Source organism: Diadema antillarum, unplaced genomic scaffold (genome assembly GCF_040938485.1).
Source record: "Diadema antillarum isolate AM-2024a unplaced genomic scaffold, OU_Dant_1.0 seq00000523_RagTag, whole genome shotgun sequence".
Classification (NCBI taxonomy): Eukaryota; Metazoa; Echinodermata; class Echinoidea; order Diadematoida; family Diadematidae; genus Diadema; species Diadema antillarum.
This window is the reverse complement of record NW_027271475.1, coordinates 2,828,415-2,846,501: the sequence shown is the minus strand read 5'-3', so window position 1 is coordinate 2,846,501 and position 18,087 is coordinate 2,828,415. Positions and strand designations below refer to the sequence as shown.

General features: G+C 38.1%; 1 protein-coding gene across 1 annotated transcript in view; it reads right to left on the bottom strand.

Annotated features, from left to right (window-relative positions):
- Window positions 1–1,550: 1,550 nt before the first annotated feature.
- Window positions 1,551–18,087, bottom strand: part of LOC139734387 (uncharacterized) — a 120,846-nt gene continuing 104,309 nt past the window's right edge. Inside the window, exon 6 of the mRNA XM_071645176.1 lies at window positions 1,551–1,630. Coding sequence (XP_071501277.1) covers window positions 1,551–1,630 — 80 coding nt within the window. The remainder of the gene's footprint in view (window positions 1,631–18,087) is intronic.

The following is an 18,087-nucleotide window of genomic DNA, read 5'->3' as shown; positions in this document are numbered from 1 at the left end:
ATATCACAAATAAATTGAGATACATGTATTTACCTGGGAGCCATTACCATTGATCGTACATGGCAGCATATTGCTCTATCTATTCTATTCGTAAGACACCTCATATACCTTTACTGACATAAAAAGCTTGCAGCAAGCTTGTAGCAATGTAAGTCCAACTGCTTATAGGGAGTGGTTGTGCCTGTCATCAAGTCTACAAATGATACATGTTGCACACAAGCTTGCAGCACTGTTGACACAAGGTTGCAGCAAACCTGGCAGGATGTATCCTTTAACTACGTATTCCAGAAAGGTGGTTGCAAGCTTGTGGGGCAAAACTCCAGGATCTGCAAGTTGGTGTTTAGGAACACCATATTTTTTTTTTTTAATGGATCACTCTATTCCATTGCTTAATTGACTTCTTAATGTAATTTTTGCAGATTATGCATTGTGTGTTTTATACCATTATAAAGTCATTCCCATTTACAGTTAGTACTATAAGTAGTTCTTATAGTAGGACTTCTTTACTTTTTGCTTGTATACTTACTATGTATCGCCTTTTTGTTCGATGGAAATAAAGAAATTGAATTCAACTGAAACAACGCTCCACAAAGTGGTCTCTTTTATTTAGGGGTAGCTCCCTAAATTGCGGAAAATTTCTACAATTAAGCTCGTAAATTTCTACAATTAAGCTCGTATTAGCCGAATTGTAATACAAGAAGATGCATTTTATTCCCAGCTGTGCTTACCATTAAAACACAGTTTGTTTCTCTCTCTCTCTCCCTCTCTCTCTCTCTCTCTCTCTCTCTCTCTCTCTCTCTCTCTCTTCCTCTGTCTGTGTGTGTGTGTTTGTCTGTCTGTCTGTCAAGCCCCACAATTAAAGGACAGGACATGTCAAGATAGAGTTCTCAAGGCATAGTTGTACCTGTTTCATATCCATGTAACAGCTCAATGCTCCTTCAGTTTACTTTGAAGCCACTATCATGCACACAGATCAGAGACAGGAACTAGTGTGCAACATGATTACTCAGTAAAAGATCATGATATGAATTCATAAACATCACATTTTTTTTTTCCATTTGATATGGAATTGGGAGACATGCAACAGATACATAACAGCTTTCACAATTATTTAAATGTAATCAGCACTTCAACACACCATTCAGACCAATTATATACGTAGTAATTGTTTGCATTGAACTGTAACACTGTGCATTAATCGTTTTCCTTTGTTTTGTTTTTTCAGTATCTTAATTCTCATTTTCTTTATGTAGTATGCATGATTTCCTATGATTTGTTTTTGAGTGTCTGTTTGTTTGATTTTTGTATTTAATTTTTTCTTTTTTTTTGTTACTTTTTTTTAAGTTTCCTATACTATGTATAAAATGTTGTATTTTGTAATTGTATGATTTTTTACTTCACGGACTCACAGAAGAACAGCCATTGGCTGAAGTGAGTGACCCGTGGTGAAATAAAATAAACTCAAAACTCAAACTCAACTCAGACATACGCAAATTAAACTTGCTCTAATGCCGAGCTTTCACAACCTCCACTCGATCGGCACTGCGACGTCAGAAGACATGATTTAAACTTACCACCACAAGACATGACACTCTGTCTCCATTTGGCTGTTTGACAACGCTGCATACCACTGAAAAGAAGAACAAAACAGACAAACAAACCATGAAGTAAAATATCATTTTGAAGTTAAACACAAAAGGCATAAAGCAAAACAATACTGATCTTTAAGACGGAACTCAACTTGCATGATGAGTGCAGGAGGATTTGATGAGCAATACCAAAGACAAAATAAAAGGATATTCAGATTGTGTATATTATTATCAATTGATATTTAAACTAAAGATGGTGAGTACATACTTTATCATTTCTCTCACCACAACTGAAATTAATCTGCTACGTGGATTCTGCTTCCTGTCAAGATATGAAATGGACACGAACGATTCTGATATTAGCATGAACAGGAGGTCCAAGGAACGTTTCCAGATAAAGACTTTAGGAACAAAGTCCCAGCAAAAAGCCTCTAATTCCCTTCTAATTTTGGAATCCGGCTTTAAAAGAAAGAGTCCTTCACCAAGGCTTCCAACAGGTGACATGCCTTAACATCTGTAGCCATTGTTGAAAATGTAAAGCTGGAGGCAGAGTCGGTACAAAGGGAAAGAAGCCCCGATGACTTGGGGTTGATGCCACGAGGTCTACTGTTAGTCCTCTCGCACAGTCGGCCGTAATCAGATTAAGAGGCGGAATTTACACACTCGATTACCGGTAGCATGCCACCCTCTCCCAACCGTGGGATGCTCTCTCTCTCTCCTCCCAAGTCTGGCCAATTTGCATCCATTGCTGGTTCACCCCGGCTCCTCACGTGTCGCAATTTGCACTTTTACCTTCCGGGATGATAGGGCTTCTTTTCTCGTCCTTTTCTCATCTTTGACATCTCATTCTTTCTTTTTCATTGCTAGAGAGTCTGAGTTTTCTGCCAGAACTTGAGAGCGTATATTGAACGTGAAATGATATGAAAGGTGAACAGCAAACTCTACACTGGCAGGCAGGATGGTAGTTGATGCAGATGTGTTAACAACACACACTGCTGACACAACAGTTTGTAATCACACTTAAGGTTACCAGATATGTGGCAGTACACGTTTACAACATTTGCAGCTGACGCTGTCAATCAAATAAAACATCTTCACCAAAGTCGTGAGAAATGGAGGGATTTGAAGTTGGGACATATTATGTTTGAAAGACAGGAGTCTGATCACTTGCTTCCTTGTGTATAAACAAAAGTGTCTGTATCATGCCAACGGTTCTGATGCTCACCTATTACAACTATCAAAAGAAGCAGGGTGAATGGTGTTTCACTAAAATGAGAGTCTTACCTTGTACCTCCATCATTGGTAGGAAATGTTCTTATTTTACTTAATTTCATACAATTTTGAATAAGCTGTAAAACCCAAAATGTTTGCATGCATTTTAATTTCTCAAATTTTGCTAAAGCCAAGATTCTGAATCTAATCTGATCCGAGTTGCTTGTCCTCAACTTAATATGATCAGAAATGTTTTTCATAAATTCAGTTGGATCTGATCTGTTCAAATTCTGCTTGATATGATCTTCATTCAGTCTGAATTCTATCTGATCTGATCTGTTTGACTTTTACTTCATATGATCTGAACTTAATCTGATCCAATCTGTTTAACATCCACTTGACATGATCAGAATTTGATCTGAATTCAATCTAATCTGATCTGTTTGACTTCCCATTTGACAGGATCTAAACTTAAGTCGATTCAATCTGTTTGATGTCCACTTGATATGATCTGAATTTATTCTCATCCAATCTGTTTGACATCCACTTGATATGATTTGAATTTGATCTGTATTTAATCTGTTAGACTTGCGCTTGATATGACCTGAATTCAGTCTGACCTGATCTGTTTTGAGTTTTACTTCATAAGATCTGTCATGCTATTAACCCGTTGAGGACGAGTCCCGAGTATACTCGGGCAGGTGTCTATGGGAAATGCATGTTGTAGTAAAATTAGTCCGTCCTCAACGGGTTAAAGAGACATCCTGTCCTAGCTTGCAATGTGTTAGCAATAATGCATGTGGCATCAACTTAATTACGATCAATAGTCCCAGATATAAGAATAGCATGTTGGACAGTGACAACGTCTTGCATCTCGCCACAAATTCAATAACGCTCTGACACATGCTCCCAGCATATCGACAAGAGGACATAGTGAGGAAATCTCCACATAATTCCATTCAGGAGGTACATTATGTATAGACACTGTACCACACATCTTATGACGTACATGTACTGAATTATCAGTCCATCTGCTTACAACACTGTTCCTTCTTCCCATACCCATACACAATCAGTTTATTAAAATGAAGTACTTATGTCGCACTGAACTATCAGATCAAGGTAGTTAAATCCCCCCCCCAAAAAAAAAAAAAATAATAATAATAATAATAATAATAAATTACCAAAAAATTAATGAAAAAAGGACACACTTTTGGCTTTGTGTGAAAAAGGTTAATTCAACAATGCATTGCCTTGTTATCCTACAAGAGTTTGAAACTACACACAAGAAAGCATACATGTTATCACTATTCATCCTTTGCCATCAGAAATTGGATGTGCTATTATAGAGTCTATGAGAAATTACCATTAATGTCTGAGGAAACTTCTTCTTAACCTCATGGAAGGTGAAAAATGTTAAGTTATGCAACCCCACCCAATACAATCAATAGATTGATGAATAAAATAAAATAATGAATGCATATTTAGTACTGTAAAAACAGACACATTTGCAGCATATAAGCGGATTGTGGTCAGCAGCCTTTTTCACAGCATGAGACTTTCACGAATTTCAACTGGCATTCCATACATTGTGTCGATCTATAAAACATTTTGTGAGCATTTTACTTACATGTATCTTGGCTCGTCGCAAAATTCATGTAAGTTTTATGTATACCAATATTTCTGCTTTTACAGTGTAGATTAAAAAAATGAATGAAAGCAAATGAATGAATGAAATATTTGGATTAGAGAAAGAATATCATGCTTATAAATAAATTTGAGATGAATAATAACAATAGTTAATAATAATAATAATGATACTAATAATGATAATAGTAAAAATAATAGTAATAATAATAGTAACGATAATTACATGAATAAATAAATAGATAAATAAATAAATGAATAAATAAATAAACAAATAAATAAATAAATAAATAAATAATAATAATGAAATAGCATCTTGTTGACTGCTGATGATAAAGACACAACCTGTATTGTAAAGCTTTAAAGTTTGTGGAAACTAAGCATTTAACTCAGCTAGCCCCTTTAAGAGATGCAGGCCCATGTTACAAAACAGCGCTGATGTTGTTCCTCCATCCATCCAACCGAATGTGATTTGATGCGATCCTCCGGGGCGGCAAAATCTTTAATACGATACAAGCAGAGGTCTACTCTACTTTTTGCCATCTTCAAGGACAGGCTTGATCCTGTCTGCTTCCCTTTTTCTAAGTCAAGCATAAGTAAAGGTGACTCAAGGGTGAATGAAAGTGACCTCCTACATGCTTGGGTCTTTGGTACGAAGCTAAATGGATGAGTAAGGAATGTGTTGGGGTGTAAGAATCTTGGTTTATATGTCTAACGTTCTGTGAGTGTCTTGCTTGGATGTTTCCTCTCGCACAGAATCTCCTCGGCACCCATTTGGTAACAGTCAAATAAGTCCCACCACGCACACACAGGGGGACATGCTCAAAGCTATGTAAACTGTTAAACAAGCGCCAAATATTTACTCAGTTGATTTCACGGTCGATATCATGTTCAATCTGTCCGAAAAATGTGTCAGCGACAAAATGGCGCTGGCAATGAAATTTGCCCAGCTTTTCTTCTACTTGAAGGCCAGAACCCCCCGACATTATAACCGAAGGCTCAGCGCAGACAGCAAGCTAGAGATTCTTTTTATTGATTAGTAATAACGTGATTGCGTCCGGCTACAACAGAGCCATCGCGGGGGGAAAGTGGGCCACTGTAAAGGGAGGGGGCAAAGATGGCGAGCGTGGCAAAATTTAGGCCACAGCCCAACGGGGCTCGGTGAATGCATGCGTGTCATCGTGCCGGCATGCGTACTGAGGCGTGTTCGGCGTCGCTGCGTCTGCGCAAGCTTCACTTGGCGTTGGGAGATGCACTGGACTCCGAGCTGAGGTAATGCATTTCTTTTTTCCCTCCACCGTTGGTGGATTAATTCACGCCCAATTGAGGTAAGACATTTTACTCTGTTAGGCCACAGACCACTACTCCGCCCTTCTCTCCTCTTCTCCTACCCAACTCTTCTCTCACCCGAGATGTCGAGGGCTGCTTGGTGGTTACCAGAACCACAAACCTGTGTCTCATGGTAACGTAGCTTCATGGTTCATTTCTCGTGACTTTTAAGTAAAATGCTCAATCAAGTGTTCAGACATACCCATGCCAACAGGCAAAAACATGTCTTGGTTTATCTACAAAAAAAGCCCCTCCAAAGGCATTTGAAACGCTCAAGTCAAGTTCACCAGCCTTGATTTATGAGAGTATGGCCTTGATTCATACAAATCACAAAGATATATAGCAATGGAAACTTATCAACAGCTTGTAAGTTTGACTCTCGCTGGTAGAATGTGTACTGCTTGATCTTTACATTCAATTTTACTCAACTTTAATGGTGGAGGTCATATGAAAAGTCCAAAGATAATTCTTTTTTCTCACGCTTGTTATCCAAGATGATCATTATCATCATTTCAGACTGCATGAAAGAGGAACAAAACTTTATTTTGTTCTGCCTGATTCACTTTCTCAATACAGAATTGTGTCATGTTGGCCATCATTTCTTGAGCTGGATTTTTCACTGCACTTACAACACTAATACTGATTTTATATCTCAAGACATGCAGCACTAATTTCATGAATTTGTAAAATGCCAACAAAATATGTATACATGTGTACATTCATTTCCCATTCTCATATGTATTTCAAATATGACCGGGAAAAAAAAATCAAATACAGTGTACAATGATTACACGAACTCAATGTATCACAAGATAAATCAATGTCATTACATAGCCAAAAAAGAGAGTTAAAAATAGGTTGGTACAATTGCTTGAACAGAGGCAAAATCAAGAGCCCATACAATCACAGAAAGACAGACAGACAGACACACACACACACACACACACACGCATACACTAGAGGATTATGAACAACAAATTTATTATGAAGCTGGGTCACACCAAGTGAAAAACTTCCAAAACTAGTATTATACTTCTGTACTGAAATTTTTCTTCACCTCCTTTTTTTTTTCTTTCTGCCATCTTCTTCGCATGGGACACTGATGAATTTGTTTGCATTATCGATCGTCTCTCCCCCAGCCCCAGTACTTGTCTCCCAGCGGGAGAAACAAACCCACTGAGCAGCTTGCTTCTCGTTATCGGCACACGGCGATAAACGGGGCAGCAGCGAAAACAGACATGTATCTACACATCCGTGTTGATACAGAAGGCTACGCAGGGAATCGCTTCCGATAAAAAAAAAAAAATACATGCGAAGGGGGGAGAACTGGTCTATTATATGGATTAGGTGAAATGCACGGTGGGAAAACAGTGGTGATAAGATTGGCAGCCAGGTACAGCCAAGCTTCGGTCAGTCCATGTTTAATAGCCACGAGCAATTATTGTTGCGGGGCTGGTCAGTTCAGCTCAGCTTTATTGCCCAGTCCCCCTGAGATTTCTACGGAGAATTATCTACCATTGTATTAAAGGCAACAACGTCATCAGCTAAATTCAAGCGCAATGTCATTACAGGTAAACCCTCTGAGGGAAAAGTGAATAAGAAGGTGAAGTGGTCAGGAAAATTCCAGAGTCTGTACAGAATTGCAAGGTGGTGGTATTGACACTGGAAAATCTGCATAAAAAGTTTAGTTAACAAACATAGCTTTGAGACCAAGATAGTCAGTTGTTGTTGTTGTTGTTGTTGTTGTCGTCATCGTCGTCGTCATCATCGTCGTCATCGTCATCGTCGTCGTTGTTTGTGAAGGTGTGAAAAAAGTGTTTGGGGTTTAGGCAGGTGAAAACCGATAAGTTACTAAGTTTCATACTCCTGGCAATGTCATCTAAAGTGTCCAGTAAATCTAAAAACAAATCATGATAAAATATATTCAACTTAACTCAACCTTTAAAAACCCCGTTTTGGTAGGTTCTGTAACTCGGTGATTCAGCACACACATTGCTTGTTCATACAATCAAAAACATGCATAAAGATCATTTTAACAAAGTGACAAAATATGAAACCTGATTGTGTTTGGGCACTCTAACAACACCCCCCCCCCCCCCCCCCCGCCCCAACCAAAAAAAAAAAGGGGGGGGTGCTAACAAGCCAAAGTTCTACAGTGTAGATGTAGTGGTAAGAATGCCTCACAATGCTATCGTGAAAGTGCCGAGCGGCATCTACTTTCAGAGGACATTGATACCTGGACACCTAAAATTATTTTACATGTACAATTGTACCCACTGATTGTACCTTGGTAGGAATTATGGTTACCGAGGGAACCACAAAATCTGTCTGGCCTCAGAAGCACCAACTAGGGAGCAAAGCTTAATCCCTTCTTAAGCAGATTTCCGCGGAAGAGAGGAGGTTTGACTTACTGAATGGAATCACGAATTCTCCTCGGTGCCTATTTGAAGTTTTGGAAGCAAAAAAAAAAAAAAGGTATATGAAAAGATTACACTACAAGCATTCCATAATAACTAAATTCATGCTGTCTGTTCTTTGCTGTACATGACATGTGTAGGGTCCGGCAAACTGTGATGGTGACCTGTAGTCTCCAACAATCTCTATACTTTTAAAGGAAAATTTCTGTGAATATTTCAACTTTGAAATGCATTCCTCTCTTTCCAACTTGTGGAGTTTGATGACTCAGTATAATTGTTTTATTTCATCTTCTTTCCCTTTCCAGAGTAATGATGACAATGCATCCCCTAGAGAAAAGGGAGAGAAGGAAAAATTTTCGTTTGTGAATATTTCTGGTGATTTCCTTTTTCACCAAGCAAAAAAGGTGACAGACGCTGGTGGAATACTGTTTGACATCCCACTCTGCTCTTAAAGGAACTATGCAGTGTAGATGCAAGTTGACTTGCATTGAATCGCAATACCCTGATCATCACTTACGCCGCAAAAAGAATATCTAAAATATGTGTCATGTATATAATATCAATAGTAACATTTCTACATGTTTCCCTGCGATGTCTTTCGTTAATTATTATCATAAAGTAACATGCAAACATGCAAATACATTTTATGCTCAGGCTAGGGAAAGGTCCAAGTACTAATAATATTAGAACCTTAGCAATGACTGACTGATGATATCACTGGCAGAATCTTGGTTTGAAAGGGGTTTTTGTTGTTGTTGTTGTTTTGTTTTGTTTTTGTGGGTGTATCCAAGTAAGCTGAAGAAAATAGTAGAAAAACAGTCATTAAAATATATGACTCATATTCAGATATTCATTTGGCCACATAAGTGATGTTGAGGGTATCATGAATCAACAAAAGTCAACATGCATATATAGTTCCTTTAAATGTCTCGCCTGAGAAATACTACTACTGAAAACTGGAAAGGAAAGTTGGTGTTCTCACAAATGAATACAAGGGGAAATAGTTTGTGAAAAAACAAATCTCCCTTTACTATGATTACTTGAAGAAATGAGAAAACCACATGGACATGCTGAGTATTTGCTCCAATGCACAAATCTATCTCCGTAACTTGTAGGTCCAAATGAAATGAATACTTTGTCGCAATTTAAAACTCAACCGAACTCTGCAAAAACGATTCTACGATGTCCCCATACAGCAGCCATTTCAAGATGTATTAGATTATGACAGTTTCCTTCAGCGTGATTTGATTCCATGAGGAAACTCTGCTGTTTTTACATTGACAATTTTACATATTTTTTTTTTTACAAGCAAAGTTTGACATGAAGAGCAAAATACACTCATGGGACAAAAAAAAAACAAACATCATGGATGATTTTAATCAAGACCACAAAATAAAACTATGTCACAGTATCAGGCTGTACAGTTACCTGAGAAAACAGAACAATGCTGATTGGAACTCCACTGAACATGTAATATCCAACCTTGGCATGATTGGCATGGCGAATTAAAATCAATTCTCTCTGTAATTGCTTGCCTAGATCCTTCTGCTCGATTCCCATGGCTGCATTCCTGCGATAACCTTCAGCTTGTATTAAGATAAAGAAGACAAAAAAAAAAAAAACCCTACACAAAGCCAGGGCCTAGAATGTGGAAACCGCTTTTCGTGCGGGAGTCTGCATTTAGGCTCCCACTGTTTGGGCGAATAGGAAGCATTCTCATTATCAGCCAATTATCGCAATTTGAACAGTTGTAATTACGAGCCTGCACGGTACACGTCAGCCATTTCTTTTGTATACAGTATTTGCCGGCGTATAGGCCGCAGTATTTTTCAGAAAAATAAAAATGAAAAGTCGGGGTGCGGCCTTTCTGGCAGCAAAACCAAAATTGGTCTCTGCCTGCAACCCGGCAAATCGAGAGTAAAACTAACACATTTATACATGTATGGGACTACACAATAGGTAACCAACGAGGCAACCATCCCCCGATGATATGAATACCGGTATACAAATCTTACAAGCAAAGCTGCATTCCGTGTTTGTTTCACAACTTGACTTTCCTCATCAGTATGTCCTCTTTGTCTTTTCTATGAAATCCAGGAATCTTTGTATTTGTTTTTGTTTTTACTTCAGCTGGTGATGGGGGGGGGGGGGGTGGGGGCAGGAAGAGGGGAATCAAAATGTTCCCATCTATATTAGATAGCAGCGGTAAGATGGAAGGCTTTTGTAGCACAGGCGCACCTGGCGATGGTAGACTCATCCAGGTACATCGAGATTGGCACCTTTGATTGTCACTAGGACTGGGTGAGATGACAGAAAACTTTGTAAGTACCTGTGGTTTGGTGGATAAGTCCTCGACTTTGAAAGAAGAAGTCCAAGGTTCAAGTCCTTGTCAGCAAATACAGTCGTGTACATATTTTGCAAGGCTACTTTACCTGCTTAACTTGATATACCTTGTGTAGGTATATAAATGATTGTGTTACAATACTGGAAATATAAAAATTGCAGGGCCTGTGTACATTTTGTGTATATTAGATTCTTCTCATGATTATCATTATTATCATTATTATTATTATCACCATCATCATCATCATTATCCATTATCAATCTTATGATGATGATTATCAATATTATCATTTTCATTATCATTATTGTCGCTTTCATCAAACAGGTTTTGCTATCTTCACACACCACACAAAAATGCAGAAGAAATCTTAGGCACAAACTTCCCAAATAAATTATCACCTAAACTATGTCACACAAAGAGAGAGCTCATAAAGGTTCAATAGAAGTGAGAGGGATTTCCCCTGGTATGTTGGTTTGAATGTGCAACACTGGGATCAAAGGAATGCAGGTTCAAATCTTTCCTGATGACAATGTACCCCCAATGTGCTATCAAGCAAGAGCACTGAATGCAGACTTTGCAGACTGACCTCGACGTTCTTGATGAATTTTTCACAGTAGCATGGTGTGCAAATGTGAAAGAAATAATCCCAGTCAAGAAGTGCTCATGCACTGTTGGTGACTTTGAACAATTACTGCAGTGATGATGAATATTAAAATCAAGTTAAACTACTGTGTCGTGTACTAAGAATGTGTAATGTCTTTGTTACCATGACTACCATTTATACAATGTATACCAATGATATCACTCCTCGTGTTGCATTGCTTCATTATCCCTTAGTGTGTCCAGGGCCTTAACTTAACTTGCCAAGCTTTTCTACGAGCATTCAGTACAAATGTTACTCATCCAATCCATCTTGATGAGTATTGTATTTGAAATGACCAAAGTTTGATAAGGTATTGACTCTAAGGCTTAGTTATGGGCTTCCCAATGACAGTACTTTGGAGTACTCCCTCATAAATATTTTATATGTACTTGTATTTCACATCAGTCTCAAGTGTACAAGTGTCTGACTGTGCAATAATTGATGTACCACATGTTTTTGGTAACTTGCATTACTTTGAAATGACAATGTCATTAACTTCTATGCTATAAAAGAATTAAGTGTGCACTCTGTAGAGACCAGTGTAACAATGAATTTCTGTCATGGACAATAATATGTAATTCATTTCAATTCAATTTTGGCTGAGTTGTAGTCTAGCAAGCTCACAAAGGGGTATTAATGTGCCACAATTACATTTGTAATACATGGGCCACAGTAACAACATGGGGATTATGACGCGTAGTATCACTAACATTGAGTTTCCAGTATTCCAGCATGTGTGCCAATGGCAAATAATGCACAGCAAGTGTAAAAGTCTAACATTCCCTCATGCGATGTCAATGGTGCCTGCCATTGCTTGTTTGTCTCCCTCTCTTGTCCACTGACTGCACAATCCGTGCACTCTGCATCGTTTCTGGGCCACTGCAATTACGACAATTCGGCGAAAATACCCAAGCTGATTACGAGTGGTATCATGCAGATGCGAAAGGAGAACAGGAGTTGAAAAGCAAATTCATGTAAATCACTGACATGAAAGTTGATTGAACCACTACTTTATCAGGGATGGATAATTTTTTGCAATTTATATCTTTGTTTGCTGCATTGTACTTTTTGGTTGTTGTGGGTTTTTTTTTTCATTAGATATATCTGATCGTCTGTCAAAGATAAGAGTTCTTTGTAATCTTGCTACCTCATTGGGTAAATGACCTCATGGCTTTTTCAAACACGTAGTCCCACGTATACAACAATGGGGGTGGGGGAGTTTCACTGCGGCAAAATACACAAATACATCATCTAATGGGCAGTCGTTTTCCATCACATGTGCAAATGTGTATTGTATGCTATTAGTGATTCAAATCATCTCTGGGGAATAGAACAGAGGTGAATGTACTCTTCAGCCAGATTCTACGAACAGTGTGTATATCCTTAGATAAAAGTTTTTTGTTTGTTTGTTTTTTGATCTATTCTGTCCCTCTTGACCCAGATGGGTAAATTGTTAACCAAAACCAAGTGTAAGCTTCATGTTTTGTCTGATGCTTAAAACTCATGCTTTAAAAAAAATAAATAAATGAAAAATCCCCCACACACATCTAAAACATGCACATATATGCAAGCTAATAAAAACGAAATATTGAATTTTATATATCCATTAATGTCATATGGGTGTACCAGCCTGTCAAACAACACAGGCTTTTACTGCTAACACTACGTAATTTCTCCTAATTATACTGCATGCTCTTATTTCATGGTATCATTTGCTTATGTACAGTAGCTTTTAATGTCACCATCTCTTTGCAAATTGTGTTATGAATGTTTGTTTTTTTACCTTGGAGAATGAAATAAAGTCAAATTAATAACAATTACCAGCAATGTTGAATTACCATAATGGCATAGCATTCAGGGACAGCGACGATAACAAGTACTGTAGACTGTACTGGATAGAAAAGAAGGCTATATTGTATTCATGAGAGATGTTATCATTATTAATTTCATTATTGCTTGCAAGGTACCCTGTCTGTTCCACACAGTGGCTATGAAGGTTTCCTATTTACAACAATCTCCGGGCATTTGCAATGCATGGTTACTACTGTTATCACTTAGCTCATTACAATCAAGCAACCACGTTTGATGGAGGTCTCCTGTGTTTCTCAATTATCATTTCCACAAGATTAATGACATCATTAACATGGAAATGTTATCAACATTCTATGTAAGGGATATAGCAATATATATCACTTCATAATTTCATTATATTATTGTATTGTCACTGCACTTTATATTCAGTTATGTATCCATTTTGTGTCAATATGCAGTTATGTATTCACTATGTGTCATGTTGTTCAAATATCTTCTTATGTAAATTTTCTTGTGTTTCAATGCAGAAAAAAAAAAAAACAATCCTAAGCAAACAGAGCCAAACCATCACACAAATCCATGTACTTTATTCCTAGTCTTCCTCTGTGTGTGTGTGGTAATCTTTTTCTCAAGTTTTCTTGTAAGTATCCATTTTCCAGTGCCTTTTCTTCTCAATGTTATTATCAGAATAACATTTCATTGTCTATTGTTGTGATATCATTGTTGTCATAAGTTTAAAGGGATCGTATAGTTTTGGTTGAGACTTAACTTCAGGTTTTTATCATTTTTTTTTGTTGAGATAGTGAGAAACCTCTTATGAAATATGAAAGAGCATGTAATTCCATGAGGATTTCAACGTTCATTTGATGAAAATTGGTTTTGAAATGGCTAAGATATCCAAAACAGAGTGATCCTAATAAAGCGTGGGACCCATGCACCTTTTATTACGATCGTTTTGTTTTACTTTGATTTTGGATGTTTCAGCTATTCCAAACCCGATTTTCATCAAATAAACTTTGAATTCCTCTTAAAATGGTATGCTCTGTACTATTTCATAAGTGCTTTCTTGGTATCTCGCAAAAAAGTGAAAGCCCGATTTCCATCTCCACCAACACTGTACCATCCCTTTAACCTATTTATTCATTGTTGATTTTTATGATAATATCATTGTTATCATAAGTTTAAGACATGAATGACAATCTTTTTTTTTTCAGACATCATCATTACCAGTTGCAGCAATGACGATGACATTAGAACACTATCTATGTCAGGGCAATTTTCACGATATGAATTTGCAAGGTTATAAATGGTAATAAATTACCTCTTCCTTTTATTCTTTTCTCTCTTTTTTTTTCGGGGGGGGGATGCTATGAAATTGCACTGGAGACATTAAGTGGAAGGAATTAGATGAAATGTTTGATTGTTGGAACATTGCAACATTTGACATCTAATGTAGAAAACTTACAACATCTTGCCAAGGTTCAAAGGAAAGGCCCCGTTCACACCAAAGCTCTCATTCAACCCACTCCACATGGGCGACTAAGAATGGGGCAGCTGTCGCCACGTGATCCCTCTATCTGATTGAGACACTGTGACGGACCCTCGGGGGCTGGTGAATGACTTTAGAGACTCGGCAAACCCCTCGATGCATTCACAGGTACCCCGGTATGACATTTCTTTTCCCGACCCGAGCACATTCATAGACACTCAGTAAAGTGTTTGGGAAAAGATGATCATGAATGATGTATATCAAGACACAAAAACATATAGGTACTATGTATGTTTAAGCAGTTTCTAGCATGTCTGCATGTTTGTACGTAAATGCACTACCTTAAACTTTGCAGAAACAACAGACACACACACACACAAAAAGAAACCTGCTCAGATGGTACATTCTTCATCCACTGTTTTGTTTGTTTGTCCATTTTTCCCCCTCCAGACCCCCCCGGGGGGGGGGGGGGGGGGGGGGGGGGTGGGAGGCAGGGAATGTCAGCGCTGTAGAAATAGTAGAGATTATCTTGTCATCAATTATCATTCCCTGCTCATCATTTCTTTTTAATGATAAAGATGATTCCCATCCATGGGAGTGGATGGTTAGATGCTCTCATGAGGATGGTTAGATGGTCTCATATTCAGGCAAGTCCCTCTTAGATGCAAACCCAGTATCATCACTATTAAATCTTTAAACCATGATACCCCTTGGCAACAACAGCTTCTGCTATTTCTTCACACCTATTAAAAACCATTTTCTCATGCCTATTTTTTTTTTTGTTAAGCAACCCATGATACATATTCTTATCATGTCAGATGAACCTACTGGCTATGTGAACCTTGTGTGATATACAAAACCTATGGAGATTTAAACATCATGCAGCAAGCAGGTTAAAGCTTGTGTGCCCTTTTGGCAACCCTACAAAGTAGATTCGTTTCATAAGCTGGTATACTGAAGAGGTAGGTAATTCACATCTTCCTGCAAAATGATATATAACAGAAAATTCTTATGACAAAGGGGGAAACAGTACTGTAGATTGCCAGTGAACTTATTCAGACCAAAAAAAAAAAAAAAATGCAACCATTATTCTTGGTACATAAAAAGGGACTGTATTCTGGAAGACATTATTCTCAAACCATGCAAAAATTTTAGTGGCATTTTGCAAAAGGAAAACACAACCTTTAAGTTGTAGTGCACTCTGTTTATGAAAAAAAAAAGTCACTCATGATACATATTATGGCCATTAGTACAATTAGCATGTACATTGTTTATGAGTGTCTAGTTATTTTGATCAAACTCTTGGGGTTGTAATTTTTCAGGTGCACCATTCTGACCACCCTGCACAGGCCAGTCTTTAAAGTGTGCATAACAGAACATTTTATCTGTTTTCTACCACTAGAGGGCGCCAAGTTAAAAGTTTGCAGATACTAGGAAAGATTCTTTTTACAAAAGAAATACAATTTGTAGGAGCATGGCTATATCTTGGTAAATATTATTTTGTTGAAACTATAGTTTGTTTCTTTGTAAAAGAATGGTGTGCTAATCTCTGTCAGATGTCAAACTGAAATTTTATCAAGTTTTTAGACACAATATTTTCATATCTTGCAAAGACAACAGATGCAATCAACAGAACATAATTATTCTTCACAAATATGATCAACTGTTGACTAGATCATTCCAAATATTTCTGAGCATCTACAGTTGTCACAATTACAGCCACTTTAAATGCCATCAAAGCAAAAATGGTGGTATGACTCGAATGGCTTTAAATTTGACACTCTAGTGTTTAGGGCAATTGAAACTAAGTGCATCCATGAGATGGGCCAATATTTGCTCTGCAAATATAACGATCAGAGTTCAAGCAAATATATCACTCGACTGACGGGGAAAACAAGATTTCAATCATTTTGTGTCATTGGGTAATGTGTGCCAAAGAGTACTTCATTGATTGGCATTGTTGTTTACAAGGGATAAATATATGCAAAGGCCATATTGCCACAGATAACAATCCTCTGCTTATTACATCATGGTGGAATGAGTTTTGCGACGAGAAATAAGTGCGGCACAGAAATATCACGTTTGCGAAGTGACTTCTACCTAACGTTCTGATGCCTGTCCATTTAAACCATCCACACAAACTGTGCAGCTACTACAGGCACCACGACTATTGTTACACTACATCACAACAGTGTGGTGTTCTTTCTTTATATTTTTTACAATTTTTCATAGAGCACTGTGTCAATGGAGAGCTCAAACATCAAGATTCTCGATGTCCCAATATTTTGCATGAGAGTGTACTCAGAGTCAGCAAGAAAAACTAGAAATATCACTTAAGGTGATTAATACCCCCGCCCCGTGACGACAGTCTTACCCAAGGAATGATCTTTCCTTGATCTTCTGCCATTTAAATGCCGTTACCATGGCAACGCAGCTTCCGACACGTCCGAAAAATATGTCTTGCACATCTTCCCACCAAGACTATTGTGTGTGCCACATTTCATAAGCTTTTGCCAAAAACTGAGCAAGTAGTTCAATCCACAAGATCTTTCCTTGATCTTCCACCATTAATATGCCGTTACCATGGCAACGCAGCTTCCGACATGTCCAAAAAATATGTCTTGCACATCTTCCCACCAAGACCAATGTGTGTGCCACATTTCATGAGCTTCAGTCGAATACAGAGGAAGTAGTTCAATCCGCAAGATCTTTCCTTGATCTTCTGCCATTAATATGCCATTACCATGGCAACGTACTTTCGGGTACTGTCAAAAAATGCGTCTTGCACATCTACAACCAAAGGCACACATCTGTACCAAGTTTCATGGAAATTGGGCAAAAACTGAGGAAGTAGTTTGCAACACAAAATTTTCCATCATTTTGGCTCATAATATGTGAGCTGTTACCATGGCAACATACTTTTTGTCACTGTCAAGAAATGTGTCATGCTGACCTATATCCTAAGACAAACATTCAATATGAATTCCATGAGAATTGGAAGAACACTGATGAAGCAGTTTTGCCATGAAGCATTTTGCCCTATATTTTACCAATAACATGCCGTTACCATGGCAACGCACTTTTTGCCACTGCGGAAATATGTGTCTTGCACATTAACATATTCAGATGAACATCTGTATCTAATTTCATAAAAATTGATCAAAAACTGTGGGAGGAGTTCGCGACGCAAGATTTGTACCCATTTTTGCCCATAATATGCCGTTACCATGGCAACGTACTTTTGGGTACTGTCAAAAAATACGTCTTGCACATCTACAACCCAAGTCACACATCTGTGCCAAGTTTTATGGGAACCGGTTGAAAACTGAGGAAGTAGTTCGCGACGCAAGATTTGCAACGGACCGACCGCCCGACCGACCGCCCGACCGCCCGACCGCCCGACCGACCGCCCGACCGACCGCCCGACCGACCGTCCGCTGATTCCTATATACCCCCTTCAAACTTCGTTTGGCGGGGGTATAATAATCTCTCCTTCCCACCAATGTGTTAAAGGGATAGTATAGTAATGGCTGAGGTGAGAATTCAGCTATTAACTTTATGTGAAATACTTAGAAACCACTTTATGAAATGTTTGATAAAGAGCA